Source organism: Embiotoca jacksoni, unplaced genomic scaffold (assembly GCF_022577435.1).
Source record: "Embiotoca jacksoni isolate LCO1_2020_lvr unplaced genomic scaffold, fEmbJac1.0.p SCAF_5, whole genome shotgun sequence".
Classification (NCBI taxonomy): Eukaryota; Metazoa; Chordata; class Actinopteri; family Embiotocidae; genus Embiotoca; species Embiotoca jacksoni.
In genome coordinates this window covers 533,104-549,300 of record NW_027185403.1, presented here as the reverse complement: position 1 = coordinate 549,300, position 16,197 = coordinate 533,104, and the positions used below count along the sequence as shown (strand labels likewise).

Here is a 16,197-nt window from a genome sequence, read left to right as displayed (position 1 = left end):
ATGCCTGTTGCTTCAATTTCTATACGTGTTCATGTGCTCATTTACTCGTATAGTTATGCGATGTATGGCTTCATTTGCATATAGAGCGGGGCAGTGAGGTCCGATCACAAGTGGTCACTTGGTACAAATGTGGAGAGGCATGATAATGCCATGTGTCCACTCATGTACTTTAAGCTGGCCACTTGTGATCAGATCACCTCAGTTGGATGATAATGACAGGCTAAAGAAGTCTTCTTTGAACGCTTCTTTGATTTGTCAAAGATGGTTTTAAAACCCTTGGTGAGGAATCTCCTGTGAAATTTCAAACAGTAACCTATTAACAAATTACACTGTTCATATTTTAGGTTAAAAGCTGAGAATGAAGGACAGTTGGGGACACGATTGCATACTGCAAAATATGTCCAAGTGTTCAGCAATCTGTATCTTGCATGCCTTCACAGTGCATCCATAATGTAATGAGAAATGTAAGCCTCACACACTGTATCATCCATTCTTCTCCTTGAAGCCAGTTAACACAGTGGAGATAGAAACCAGACAAAGCCTGAGGGCTATAAAACACTGAAGACACTTTCTCCTTCCCTGACTCCTCCTCCAGTTTTCATCATGCAGCCTGTTCATTGTCTTTTTAGGCTTCTGCAGAAAGTTTGCACTGCAGAAGTTGTCCATCTTAATAATTCAGTTTAATACCAAACTATCTTATTATTCTAAAATAAAAACTGTGAAAATACTCTTCCCTGTGCAGTCTCACTCATATGAGAAATATTCGAAACTCACTGTATTATATGAAGTTCCATATCTTGGAAGAAGTGGCCCGAGAAGTCTAAATTATGATATTGTCTGTTGTTTCAAGAAATGTTTCATCTTCAAATGTGTTTGAGGATTTAAATTTACCGCTATACATACCTTTATCGAAAATACAAACATCAGACTCAATCCAAGAATAAAGGATTTGTGCATTTCTTGGAGGGTGAATAGCAATCCAGAGGCCAGCCACAGTGAATCGATACGTTTCAGGGCAATCCAATAGTTTCTGTAAATCTATAATGTGCCTGTTGCATTGAGAGTCCTGATTCATAAATTGACCACAATCAGCAGGACGGCAGCTGCTCGATAGCATATAAGAGCGAGTTCATTCAGAATTCTCATAATTGCTACAGCACTGCTAACAATTGTAAATGATGTGTGTAGGATTATTGTTCAGAGTCAATAAAGGGCTTTCCAGCTTTTAATGAGACTGCAAAGGAAAAACTGCATGCTCTGTATTTTGAATATGAGCAGGGCCAGCCTTATAAACGTGAATATCTGTCACTGAGGGAAAGAGTGAGTGACTAAGTGATAAAGTTAGACCATTTGTTGGCCAAATGCCCTGACTTCCTTTAAATATTTCAAACCAAAAGCCCTAGTTTCAAATTAAAAGCCCTCTAGCTTTTCATACGCTGTCCAGTTTTGACCCCGTGTTTGAAGTTGCTCATCCAGCTACTTCAAAAGGGTAAAAAGCTGAGACTTCACCTACACTTTAGAATTACAAGAAACCAGCTGTAATGAGTAAAGAGGTTAAAGTCAAACCAATAGGCAGCCGACTTAATTATCTGTGTTTTTAGGTTGAATTTATATGATTTAAAAGGGGGTAATGCGGTAAAATGGAATTTTTTTTTTTTTGCTCTCAAATATTTTATCATTTCACTCATGAACATCTGATCAGTTTCTGCTTCCTTCTAAGAGCATTTTATAGCCAATAAGATGTTTATCTTGATTAATGAATCTGAAGCAGATGCCCTTATTAAACAGTTTCTTTGATATTATGGCTTACATTGCTTAACGTGACAGTTTGGATCGAAGTCTCCGTAAGGTTTCGTTTGTATTATCGTTAATTTAATTCAATATTTTCCTTATATTTGTTGAATGTCCAGTACGATATCTAATTTATAATTGGATAATTTGCTATCTGTGCCATATCGTTTAATAAATACAACAACATACCTTAAGTATCAGTAGAACTGAATTTGGTGCAACAAAACTGACTGTGATTTTAGCACTGGCCATTGTACCGAACCGTATAACGTTTTAGTACCAATCACGATGCGTCTGTCAAAAGATTATTGATATGTCTCAGGTTCAAAGAGCTGGTATCAGACATATTTGATTAAAAATAATAAGCATGTATTTTAAGGCAACATTTTTGGATGGCTGCTTGTGTTAAGAAAACATGACGTTTTTTGGGGGGGGTTAAATTGAAAAAACAAAAACAAATTTGTCGAAAAACATGTTCATAGTCCTCAAATTAAAGGAATAGTTCACCATTTTATGAAAGACCTTTTTTTTTTTTACATTCTTTCTAAAAGTCAGGTGAGAAGACAGGTACCACTGTGATTTCTGTATGTGTGCTGAGCCAGGAGATGATTAGCAAGCCTGGCTCTGTCCTCGGTTCAAAAATAGTTACGTCTTTCTATTAATCCCCTTTGAAGTTCATTAATTTACACACTGTATCGCCTTTGTTTATTCTGTATACAAACCGAGGTGTTAAGTAAAAACAGTATGTTAATTTGTGGTTCGAGACCAGAAGAAATTTGCTCACAGTTTCTAATATTTTTGTTAAGCGAATGTAATTGTGTCTCTGCTCCAGCTCAGTCCTTAACTTGACACCCTTCAGAGAGGCATCAATCCTCTCATCCACCTCATGGCACGAAAACAAAAAAGGTCAAATCTTTTCTTTAATGTTTGGAAAACAATTTTATTCTGGTATTTTGTACTGAAGCTCACACCTTGGATCAGCACTAGGTGCAAAAAAAAAAAAAAAAAAAAAATAGTAAAGGAAGTAAACAGACCTAAATGGTAGTTGCTAGTATCTGCCTGCAATTAAACAGTTGATAATTGTAGTCATACCACTGGAGCAGTCGTAGCCTTAAAACTGTACAATTAGTCGGAGTAATCGACCTAATAGCAATTGCAGCACTGCCTGTATTCTACGCTGCCACTATCTTCTCTCCACATCATTTCCACGTTGGGGCTCCTTTCTATATTTAGCAGCTCTGTCCTCTCCTTTGTCTCCCCGCAGCGATCGGCCGGACGTTGATCCCCCGTTATTTCAGCACGGTGTTTGAGGGAGGGGTCACCGAGCTCCACTACATCCTCAAACACTCCAAGGAGTCCTTCCACAACTCCTGCATCACCCTGGACTGTGATCAGTGCACCATGGTCACCCAGCACGGGAAGCCAATGTTTACAAAGGTAACACCTGACCCCTGAGCTTCTCCCACCATGAATAATTGATCACAGGCTATGATAATGGCCCTGGTGAAGTGTTTAACTGGTTAAAGATCAAATCCATTTGCACCCTTTGATTCCTTTTTTTTTTTTTTTTTCCCCTCTTTCATGCTGACATTGGGATTTAAAGTCATATCTGGGCGAGGTGGGAATTTTTCTCGGAGTGAATTATAAAATGCTGCTCAGTTTGATTTTAAATGTCTATATCTGATTTCTGAACGAAAAGTTGCAAGATTGCGCAACAATTTAGTTAAATTTAAAGACTAAATCAACAAAAAAAACTATTTTTTTTTTTAGTTAGTAAATTATTCGTACTTTATTCTACTATCAATCTTTTTTTTTTTTTCATAACAACAGGCATTATTTTCATTAGGAAGGGGATGGGTTCAAATGTGAAATATTATATTTTAAGATTTCATTTCACAAAACCAGTAACTTCAATCATGCTGACTATTTTGTTGGAATTTATAATATATCAGCTGGCACCCTACATGTATTTCCTGAGGCTAAATAGTGTACCTGCACCAAGCCGTGTTAGTTGGATTGTGGAATTCATGTGAAGAAATGTCACACTCACACTCATATTTACTCTCTCCTCACTTATCAGCGTTTTGGCCTTCTCCAAGACCTCAAAATCCACTGGCATTTCTCGTGTTAAAGATGTCGACTGATTCTTAAAGCCCACAGGTGTTCCAAATGCTGTGCCAGGGGGACATGAATAAGATCTTTGAAGGTTTAGTTTGCTGTATAAGTGACGCGCAGACAGAAGCAGGGAAAGCAGAGGAAACACAAATTGCGCAGGTGAAATAATCCGGACCTGACACCGAGGTCTTCTGAAAAGCGCTAAAGCTGAGCTCATCTGCTTTTGTCTTTGGGGGAGAGAATCCCCCCGTGAGCTGGAGTGAATATCTCCTTCACCACAGTCTGATCCAGATGGCTCGCTGACTCTTAGTGTTCTTCTGCTGACTGTCTAAATGAAGCTGAGGCCAGATACCTTGTCAGCGCCGAGCAGCCGAGCTAAAGGGATTCCATGTTCCCTGTACCATGAACCCTGAGCTGAAGCACCAGACCGGATTGTTCTGACATTAAACAGCTATACGCCCTCTTGTTTTCAGGACTTGACAGTATGCACTCACTCTTTGGTGTGTGTGTGTGTGTGTGTGTGTGTGTGTGTGTGTGTGTGTGTGTGTGTGTGCGCGTGTGCGCGTAGTGTGCAGAGTCTGAAATTAAACTTTTTGGCTGACCTGCCAAGGGCTATGAGGCTAAAAACTGAATAAAAGAAAACATCACAGTGAAGAGAGAGAAATAAAAAATAATAATTTTAGTTAGTAATTTTGTCAGTAACTGAAATCCAAAATCGTATTTTCTAAAATGAAATAAGCAAATTGTGCCATTGGGCTGACATTTATTTTTATTTTTCAGTTCAAATTAAATCAATTTAAAAATCTCTTGGTATGAGGTGTAATATTTCTTCATAATAGGGCAGTGATTTGCCTTTTCCTGTCTTGCTTTTAGATTCCTGAGTTGAATTGTGAAAACTCCTAAAAAAAAAAAAACAACAAATTGAAATGAATTTTTCCAGCTGGCCAATATCTTTTTTTCTATTTAAGATTTTTTTTTTGAAGCTGAATCAGAGACCAAATGATTTGAGATAGATGTGAAGGGATTAACAATAGAGCCCAGACAACACTTGACATTTTAATCAAATATAGATACCAATATTTAAGCCCATGGGACAGCTGTTTTCATTCTACTGGTACCTCGGAGGTCTTGCTGTATACTCTGCAAGATACAAGCAAGACACAATTCCTCCAGTTATTTGAACATGTGTTGCTACGATGTTTATTTAAGATACGATGGTATCTCCCAGTCAATCAGACGTCGAGAGTTTCGATGTTTACCAAATATCGGCGTGTTTCCAATCGAAGCGCAGTACGTGAACCGGTATCGACGCTAAAGTGTTTTAAATTCAGCCCTTGAGATTTAATTGGGCTGAATTGAAACTCCCACACTTTCTTCGCCCTGCTTTGGAGAGAAGTTTATATATATTAGACCCTGAATTCTTTGCAGATGACGTTTAATTCTTTGCAGATTAAGTTCAGTTTTATAAACGTGAATTAACTTGTCACCACAAACCACATTGGAGTGGACAAAAACGATGTACACGCCCTGATTTCGAGATGACTCATCAGACATATATTTGTGTTTAAGAGGCGCAGAAAGGACCGGGACGTTCGGTTAAAATGGCCGCAGACGGTTAACGCAAAAGCACGCGGAGTTGGAGCTCGGCAAAGTTTTCTTTTTCCTTTATTTCACTGCGTCTCTGCTGTTATGTGATCTTGGGAAAGTTTCTGAGCGGTGTAGTGCGGGACCTTATTCTATTTATATTCAGATGTGGCAGGTGTTTACCGCGTGTGAGTGTATGTTTATGTCGGAGTATATTTTCACGCATGGCTGCCTACATGAGTTTGCATCGAGGGGCTACACGAGGTTATGTCAGTGTTTCTGTATATTTGAAGGGGAGATGATTTTGTTTTCACGCAGCGGTTGGTCGGACGATCGGTTGGTTGGTTGGTTGGGTGGGTGGGTGGGGGGGGTGGGTGGGTGGGGGTTGGGTGTTGGTCGAGGTGGGCTCTTTGTGTTATCATATTAGTAAATGAGTATGAAACATCCCCAATAACACGCACAGGAAATGTCTTTTTATGTCTCGTGGTGTTGTAAACAAGGCTTCTCAAAAGGGAGAACAAAAAAACAACAACCGCCCCCACCCCTAAAAAAAAAAAAAAAAAAAACTTAATATATTACAAGTGTCCGATATTAACCGCACAGAACGGCTCAGGCCCGGTCAACAAAAAAGCTAAATTTGATGCTCGCAGCGCTGCTCTCTTTTCATCTTCACCTAAATTGGATGAGAAGAATTAATTCATTAGAAAAAAAAAAAAAAAAAAATTCCAATAACCGAGCGTGTTCTCCCTGAGCTCCCAGCAGCAGCAGCAGCGAGCCTGCAGCTCTGGAGGCCCGAATCTCAATCAGCTCTGCCTCGCCTTGCTTTTCCTCAACCTTCCCCCTCCACCCCCCCCACCCCCTCCTCCACCACCTCTCTACCTCCCCCTCCCCTCCTCCCTCCCCCCCTCGCTCATCCTACTCCCTGACTTGCTGGCTCGCTCATTTCTCCCCTCGCTCTCTACTCCACCGCTCTCTCTCTCTCTCTCTCTCTCTCTCTCTCTCTCTCTCTCTCACCACCACCCCCCCACCCCCGCACCCTTAACACACAGACAGGCACACACACACACACACACACACACACACACACACACACCCACACACACACGCACACACACACACACACACCCGCATCCTTCATCCCTAGAGAAATCATCCCCAGCTCCCAACTCGCTCTCTTGCTCGCCCCCTCCCTCTCTCTCTCTCCCTCTCTTTCTGCATGTATCATCCTGTCTCTCTCTTCTTCACTTCCTCTCTCTCTCTCTCTCTCTCTATTTATCTTTTAAAAAAAAAGATTCCCAATTGTGACCATATTTAAAGAATAATGCTGGTTTTATGACCACTTGTCTTGTTTTTGTGGTTTTGGCCAAGTTTTCCAGTCAGTAATCACAGCACTGTAGTCACGCGGTTAATTGGCGAGGTCGGGGAAACGCCGCGGATGTCGCGAAAGACGAAGACAGACGCAGACCTCGGTGAGACGGTCCGAGAGGGATTTCGTGTATTCCGTGTCTTTTATTGCGGAAAGGACATGAAAACAGAAAGAACTTGAGGAAAGACATGCAAACACATTTCCCTGTTTAAACTCAAACCGGTGACATTAGTGGTTTCTGAGCCTCCGGTGAATCCAGGTAACGAACTCCCAGGTTAGCCAAAAATGATTTGAAAGAACAAAACAAAAGTCCAGTCGTGGAATTACTCGGGGAAACTTGCTTGCACCGAGCAGGTACACCTGTCCTTTTGCAGTGATGCGTTATTATCAACATTTTAAGTGTCCTAAATAGGCTTTTACTCTCAAATACAATAAGTCAGTGATATGGTTTCTTCATGTAGATATTTTGCAGTATGTATCAGAAACTGCTCGTTGTTTTCTCAGTCTCTGACTGTTGTGCATCTTGAAATCACCTGTTCCAGAAAGTGTTTAGTGTTACCATGAAAAAAAAAAAAAAAAAAAGACAGAAGCTGTCATGTCATCGACCTCCGTTGAGACGTTACAGCGTAATTATCCGCATCTTTTTGATACGATGTGTTTGATGTGCGGTGCTTATTTCTTACACTCGTTTTGAAAACCCAAACACAAGACTTGTCGGTAATGTTAAACGTGTCGTTAAGCATCATAACGAATGTTCCCCGACTGCAGCGGTGCAATTACATTGATAAGACACTGCTTAATAATTGAGTGTCATTTTTTAATGGTGAGAATCGGGCGGCAGATTTTGAAGGCGCTCCATCTTCGTGCCGTTGCTAATTCGGCCGGGTGCAGACTAACGAATGGGCGGAGCTAACGGAGAAGTGGACGGTGTCCTCCAGGTGGCTGGTGGACAATGTGTGCGGCGGGGTGTTGACAAGGTGACGCGGGGTGCCAATTTGACCAAAAGTTCCCAACCTCGCAGCTCCCCTCCCTCCCTCGGTACCCGCGGCACCTCTATTCGCTACCCAGCAGGCCTTGCTTCCCCCGAGCAGCGTGTGTTAGCTCGGAGGGCACGGCCCTTGTTACCGGTGCCCAGCTGGGGGTTTGTGCATGCTGGGAGGTGAGCAAAGAGCAAAAGGCGAGTTCATGACACAGTGATCTCAGCTCAAGTGAATTTGATTCCCCTGGGTGGGTTTTTTTTTTTTTTTTTTTTTTTTATGGGTTGGGAGGGGGTGGGGGAGAAATTGACTAGTGGATGTGTTAACAGCAATCTGTGCTTTGCTTGGAATGTGGTCACCAGTCTCTACCATACTTCTGTTAGGACTGTACATGTTAGATTATATTCATGTAAAACCTTTACTAGTTTATAGTCCTATTTAAAACACCACAAGACAACCTCAATTTCAACGTATGTCTCAATTCAATTCAATTCAATTCAATTTTAATAACGCAGGTTATTTCATGGCACTTAACACATTAAAGTCCTTACAGCAGAACTTTACAGCATTATACAGAGAAAACCCAACAATTCAACAATTCCCAAATATACGCTCGGAGGGAAAACAGGAAGAAACCTCCGACAGAAGCGGGCTCAGAGGTGGGCGGAGCATCTGCCTCGTCAGAGTTGACTATAACTGTTGACATTTATTTCAATAGTGTAACTTGATATGACCCTGTATCAGTTTTATTTCACCCCGCTTGTATCACCGGTGTATATTGTTATGATTATGTTATGACAGGAGACTTTTCTTTTTTCTTATTTCTTATTTCTGTGTTGCCTCCACCTACTTCTCGTCATCTGAATTTGTATTGCATTTGGTATCTTATGACATATGTTGACTGATTTATTTTTTTCATTAGATCTCATTTGCCTGACATGTCTGACGGGTGCGCATGAGAATACACACGCTTTAAGCTTTTTTTTTGGCAGAAGACAGAAGAAATGGGGGAAAATGTGGGAAGAGATAGAAACGGCGGACATCGCAACAAAGGCTGCAGTCGAACTGGCAGCACTGCAGCTGCCTCTGAGTAGCGAGGCCACTGAGACGTCCCAATGACAGACTATTCTTGGGTTTGAAGTTTTATTGATTTAAAAGTTCATTTGAGCTGTGAGGTGATTGTCATGTTGGCAGAACGTGTTCAATTATCTTACAGTGAACACTCACTGTAATATGTTCTGCTTTGGGGCCGCAACTAATGATAGTTTTCATTATCAATTAATTGATCAATCATGTGTTCTATAAAACGTCAAAACACAAAAATATACACGTGTAACTATCGTAGAAAAGACGGAATTGTAGCAGATATTAATCTGCAGCTGATGAGTTTTGGAAAACTTTCCTGAAGTAATTGATTGTTTTTTTGGGGGTTTTTTTAACGATGGACTTATCAATTTCAGCTCCAAACTCAACATATATGTAAAGAAACACACTTAAAATCATATGTACGTTAATCATTATAATAGCATGTACTATAACCTCAGTAGCATCGAGCTCCTCTGTACTTACTACTACACACACGTTGAGTTACAGTGTCAGCAGCTTGTTGCTATAATTGCAGCATGTTTAGTCAACTCTGCTCCTGTTTATATTCAGCAGAAGTAGCCATGAATGCTCATAATAATCGATTTAATGACCTTCATCTCCTCTGTTGTTAATTGATTGTCAGGTACAGTATTGAATAGTGTCTCAGCAGTGGGACGCTGTTATTCTTTCTTGCTCTTTTGAGGCAGAGATCCCCTGATCTCAGCCCCGTTGTGTGGAAGATTTATGACCCTGCTCTTAAATCAATGGGGACTCTCTGTGAGGGGCTGTACCATTTAATGGACCACTTTTTAATTCAAGGGGATTTTCCTCCTTTTAGTTTTCATAAGGGAACACTATTTAGCTTTTAAAAAATATTGGTTACAGCCATTGTGTGAAATATTAGATTTCAACCAATTGAGTCTCACTATGGAGAAATAAATAGCTTTGTATGATTGAATCTCCTCTGGCTTCTATGAAGAAAAGAAAAAAGAAAAGAAAAAGGCTGCCTCGGCTGCATTTCTGGTTAATATAGTGTCTCTGCACCAGTGCCACTAAGACAGATTCCTGCACATTTATTGCACTTGGCAATTAATGCGGTGCTTATTCTGGTTCTTATTTAGGCAGTTTACCGATTTTATTTATCAGTTACAGAGAAGCAGAAAGCTTGCAGAGCCAAATAAGAGCAATAGCGGAGGCAATGCTGAGGACACAGTTGGCACTATGGAAAAAGGAATCAATAGTGCATTGTTGTTTCACTGTAGGCTACAGCACCTGGAAAGCATCAGAAGACAGTGGCTCACTAGTAAACAGAATTCAAGTTATCTCACCCCTTGTGGGTAAATAACATAAATCTACAAAAACGCACAGTTTCAGGAATGATGCAATGAATTACTTGTGTTCCTCATACATGCCTAAATATTTGGTTTTTTTTTAATAGGTTTCAGCAGCCCAGAGGGCAGAAAACTCAAACACCACATAATGACAGTGAAGCATTTCATTTCAAAGGAGGACGAGAAAAACACCAAAGTTAAAGTTATATGTATTTTTTTATTTTTTATTTTTTTTTACTAGTACCAGTCGATTGATTACAACATTCTTACTTGTAATTGAACATTGCACGAGAACCATGCAGGTCAGTGACAATCACAATGTAGGAAGCGTAAAATATTCCTGCATGCAAATGTGAGGTTTCATGTTTTTTTTTCATTTTAAGAGCACATTTCTTTGAAACACAATGAACGTCTGTCGTTTTAAGGGTTCTTTCAATATACTCTAAAACTCATCAAAATCCTGTTGCTGCCCTATGTAGATCTTTCAAATGTCAACTTGCAAAGAAAATCCGTGTTAAACTTGGTGACAATGCATTTTTCAGTTAATACAGTTGATGTTTAAATGTTTGTTTGGAAGGGAGGGGGGAGTAAGGGACTCTTCTCATCCGAATAAAAGCGCAGTGCAGTTGATTTGAAAACTAAAAACATCTAAATTTAACACATTTTTACAGCAACAGTTCCAGTTCTTCGGAAGGTGTCGATTTTTGGGTGTCATGATGCATCCTTTCTTTCTCTCTGACTTCTCTGGTCAGCTGTTGGACACGCTGCTGTTGGAATTAGACTAAATAAATACAATAAAGACCACATCCATTGTCCATTAAACACCACAGATTATTCCCAAACATGGCTTTAGACTAACCCACACTTATCTAGCTCAGACGAGCCCATTATCAGACCACGCACGTAAAACCACTGTATCGGCGCTGAATTGCGTCAGTCACTGAAAGGGAGAGTTAATATTCCGAAATGGTAACCTGGACCAAATTACAACCGCGAGTTTCTCCTTCAGCATTTAAAAGGTAAAACTTTGAGGCTGAAATTCACCGCAGCACTGAGACCAAGAAGTAAGAACTATTTGAATCAGATAAATAAAAAATACATATTGAAAAAGTAAGCAAAATAATGTACATGAGAACTCAGCAAACAATAGGTGTAAATAGGGAGGAATAAATACAGTATACATGATAATATATTCAAGTATATGGTGCATGTTTATATGTAATATACTCACACCATACAGTGATGATACAATACGATGAAATACACAATAAAAATGGAAAATAATACCATCATAGAGCATATAATATAAACATACAATAATAATAGTACAACAGTGATATAGGGCAATAATGTAGTCATATAAATGATATGATGCACTGTATAACGGTGTAAGATATGTTACCGCTACTCACACTGCTTTTCAAACATCAACAACAATATAAATGTACAATCAAGGCCAACTTGTCGTTGCATTGTTGTGAAGTGTTTTTTGTCCACATTCAATAGTCGTATATGTTTCTGTGTACATTTTATATTTGTTCCGATCAGAATAGCAGGAGTCACCATTTTTTGTGAGGTCTTTGATTGTAGAACTAAACTTTTTCTGTTGGTACGTATTGTTATCTCCGTTGCTTGAATAACTCAGGAAATGCACCGTTGCACAAAGTGTGAGAACATTGTACAGTATCTACATTTTCAGTCAAACAAGCAGAGAAACGGCTCTGCATTCAGGGTTGGTTTTTTGGGGGTTTTTTTTGGAGCAGTTGAGCTTCTATTTATTCTTTATTTTATTTTATTTTTTTTTTAAACTGTGTGTTGGCACGTGACCAACAGAGGTGGGTGGGTGGGAAGGGGGGAGGGAGGGTGGCGGAGGAGGAGGATGTGGTTGAGGAAGGGGAGGTGGGGGTGGGGGGTGGAAGGGTGGGGGTGGGAGTGCAGTATGGCCGCTAGCCTCTTTCTTGTTGATCCTCAGGAGACCATCTGCGCTGGGGGCATTGATTAGAGTGTGTCTGGTGGGATTACATCTTTGCTGTTGCCATGCCAACTAATCAGCTGATTTTTTTTTTTTTCTTCTTCTTCTTCTTCTTCCCCTCTCTCTCTCTCTCTCTCTCTCTCTCTCTCTCCTCTCTTTGCCTGGTTGTCACAGCAACGAAATACTGGAGAAGCGCGAGGGCCCCGGCAAGCGTTGAATTCAGCTAAAGGGGGCGAAAAAATGTTTTTTCCCCTCAATGTTTCTCTCTCTCTCTCTCTCTCTCTCTCTCTCTCTCCCTCCCTCTCTCTCTCTCTCTCTCTCTCTCTCTCTCTCCGTCTCTTTCTGTCTCACCCTCTCTCTCTCTCCCTGTCTCCTCCTAATTGGCAACTCTCTCTGACCTGAAGTTCTTTTGTCTCTGGTGTAAACACACCCCTCTCCAGATTACATTTATTTTCACATTTCAGAAATAGCTGGATGGTTGAGAGGCCCAAGGACAGATGCTCTGAATGAGGGAAGCGAGCAGAGTAAATATTGGGAGCATAATAGCTCGCTCCTCGCTACAAAGTCCTTGAACGAATTAAAAAAAACACAAAAAAAAAAAAAAACAGACACAAAACACTTCCAGTGTTGTTGTTGTTGTTGTTGTTGTTTTTCTAGTTCAAAATCAAGCCCGGCCAATAAACACAGATTTCTGTCTCGTCTGCGTCCAAATCAGCTGACGGTTGCCTGCCAGCCGCTTAAATTTGTTTTATTTTTTTTAATTTTTTTTACCGGAAGCGATGCGGGCGGAGAGAAAACGATGTAAAGTAACACCGACTATGTGATCTTTGTCCAGGTTTGTACAGAGGGGCGTTTGATACTGGAGTTTGCCTTCGACGATCTGATGAGGATCAAGACGTGGCACTTTACCATCCGGCAGTACCGAGAGCTCATCCCCCGCAGTATCCTGGCCATGCACGTGAGTGTGACATCGTTAACACGCGACACACACACACACACAAAAAAAAAGTCGCCCCCCCCCCACCCCCCATATCTGCCCATTTAAGGTGTCACTTATTGAATACTAACGAGGGTCTCTGCACTCTGCTGAGACACTTTTTAGAAGCTATTCATGAGCATATGAAATTTAAACGCCAACAAAGCAGTTTGGAGGGATTTTTGCAAACCAATTTATTTGCAGACATCAAAGGCCACCGAGGATTAAAAAAAAAAAAAAAAAAAAAAAAAAAATGGGGCCCTTGTCTGAAAAAGGAGAGCGAGAGAGGGAGAAAAAAAAAAAAAAAAACAAGGTCGAATGAATAATCTGCTTAATTCCTCTAAGTGTAACACACATTTAGTCACTGGAGCTGTGGAGTGAAGCTGGAGCGAGCAGAAGGTCTTCTGTTTTCAAATGAGTTTGAACTACAACTGTACAAGACATGACTGCTGTTAGCGGGGGGGAGGGGGGGGAGACAACATTTTGTAAGTAAACAAAGACAAATTACACATATATCCAGACTGGCTGCAAAGCTTTACAACGGTGCTTTTCAAGGACCCAAGGGTTGTAAAAAAAAAAAAAACAACTCTGAAGCCCCACGTCTTTACGTAAATGCGATGGTAATTTTCACTTGTATTAATAAGCGCTGAGGTCACTTTTTGTCAAAGTCATGATGGGAATCTTACAAGGTAACATCAGCGTAACACTTCGCATTGCACACGTCTGATTTGAATACCGTCAGATTAATGCAAAGGGTACGGCAGCACAAGGTTAAATACGCAAAGAGAAAGTAAAGGTCGCTGTTATAATTTTCTCCACTGTCATCTTTTGTGAGTAAAAATAAAATAAAATTTAAAAAAAAGTGTGATAAACTGTAAGCTGAGACTTTATGTTGTTAGGGGAGACTGTCATAAGTTTATACTTCACTACATTGAGCAAACAGGAAATACTTTCCTTGTACTTTCAACTCTGAGCTTAATATTTAAAAAAAAAAAAAAAAAAAAAAAAAAAAAAAAAAAAAAAGCCTTTTATGATCTTTTAAAAGTCTTGCCATTAGGTACATGTGCACAGCTGGACTTAAACAACAGACAGCATGATTTTTTGTTTTTATCTCATAAATGTTTTTCATTAATGACGACTTAATCGTCAAAATTAGTTTTAAAATCTATCATTGATGCTTCCCCTTACAGAAGAAAGAACACTTTTTTTTCTTTATTGTTCAGATCCCTGCTGTTTTTACAGCCGTGATGCCGCTGCCTCCTCGCACATATAAAAAGTACCAAATATCACACGGGTACGTGGCTCATTTCGTGTAAAAGTCACCAGTAGTCTCACTGACAAAAGGCGCCATAGATGAAGTAAAAAACATTTTTATATTCCCGTGTCTAGAAAAGGGCTTTGGTAAGAAAATTAAAATAAAACATGGGTTTTTCTGGTCAGCAAGTGATATGTAATACAGATGCTGCATATGCAGCTCCTCATTTGCTTGAGGAATAAAACAGGATTCATTCCTCCAGCAGTTTCTTATATACCCCCGTGTAGCTAAAGGTGTGTGTCAGAGGCAGCCTGCATAGCCAACCTCTTTTCCTTTTTTCTTTTTTGGCCAAATCTTCATATGAATTTCGCTCCCCAATAAATTGGCCCCTCTGGGTATTCACTCTAATTCCTGGAGAGTGGGATATTGTGCGGTATTGTGGGTCCTGGCCAAGATCTTCAGTGATATGTGTGTGAGTTCGCTCTTTTGATCGCTGTCTGGACTAATGAAAGCAGATATAGACACATGGGAGTCAGAATAGGGGAGTTGAAGGTGTAGATTCCAGTACAGATGTAGCTCCAGTGGAAGGGCCCACTTTCTGAAGTGAGCTGAACCGCTGCTGCACTTTTCTTTCTTTTTTTAAACATTCCTCATGAGGAACTGTTTGGAAAAGAAAAAAGAAAAAAAGTTTGATCTTAATATAGTTTTTAGAAAATTTAAAAAAGAACGAGCCTGCAATTGATCTCAGACGTTACTGACTGACTCGTCAAATCAGGGATGGAGGAAGTATCAAAGCTATTTTGGTTAAGTAGAAATACAAGACTAAGGATAAGGTCAGCGACAACATGGTGTGCTCGTTGTAAGAAAAGTAGCTTTGAGTTCACTGTGAAATGAAGTGACACAAACCTAAAACATCACAGGACATTCTGAATATAGAGATAGTATAAGTATAATAAGTGTATTGAGCAAAAAAATACTGGATGAACAGGTTTACATTTTTATGTCTATCAAAGCACTTTTGATTTGCCATAATTTCTCCAATAAAGGCTAATATTCAAATAATGGTTGGGATTCAAACAACCTTTGTATGCAAAGTTCAAAGAGATTTTTCCAATTAAGCCCCCCCCCCAAAAAAAAAAAAAAAAGTCAGCTTCGTAAAAGAACAAACTTCAAATGTCCATTCAGTTCTTCTGTCAAAAACAAGCAAAACCATCACAGCCGCAGTTCCTGCAACAACCACTAGATGCTGAAACTCATCTGTCAGTTACAAAACTGTCATGTTTTTCACTCTTTTTTTTTTTTTTATCCATATGTTTGTATAGATGATAGTTTTAGGAGTGACATTACAGAGAGCATTTGTTTGCATGATTGACAGGTGCATTAGATCTTCACTCGGGTCTTGTTCTTCCAACATGGCGGCCGTAAGTCCCTTTAGAGACCTGTTGCTGTATCAAGTTTAGTTTCAACTTTATTACGGACAAACAGCAGTGGTGGAAGTATCCGGATCCTTTACTAAAGTAAAAGTAACAGTAACACAGTTAAAATACTCTATTACAAGTCCCACTGTCATAATCATACTGAAGTTAAAGTACAGGAGGATGTGCAGAAAAATGGACATCTAGTCTAGTCCAAGTAAATGTACTCATCCTATGAAAGTGTTTTGTTATATTACTGCATTATTATCGGTAAATAAAACCGCATTTGACTTGTCGTAGCTGGCTGAGGATCTGTTTTCGAAGTATAT

At 40.0% G+C, this 16,197-nt stretch overlaps 1 protein-coding gene across 4 annotated transcripts in view; it reads left to right on the top strand.

Moving 5' to 3' along the window:
- ldb2a (LIM domain binding 2a) overlaps window positions 1–16,197 on the top strand; it is a 95,604-nt gene that overhangs the window by 59,232 nt on the left and 20,175 nt on the right. For all 4 annotated transcript variants that reach the window (XM_069171145.1, XM_069171146.1, XM_069171144.1 and 1 more), the window contains exons 4-5: window positions 3,056–3,228; window positions 13,058–13,180. In XM_069171145.1, the coding sequence (XP_069027246.1) occupies window positions 3,056–3,228; window positions 13,058–13,180 (296 nt within the window). The remainder of the gene's footprint in view (window positions 1–3,055; window positions 3,229–13,057; window positions 13,181–16,197) is intronic.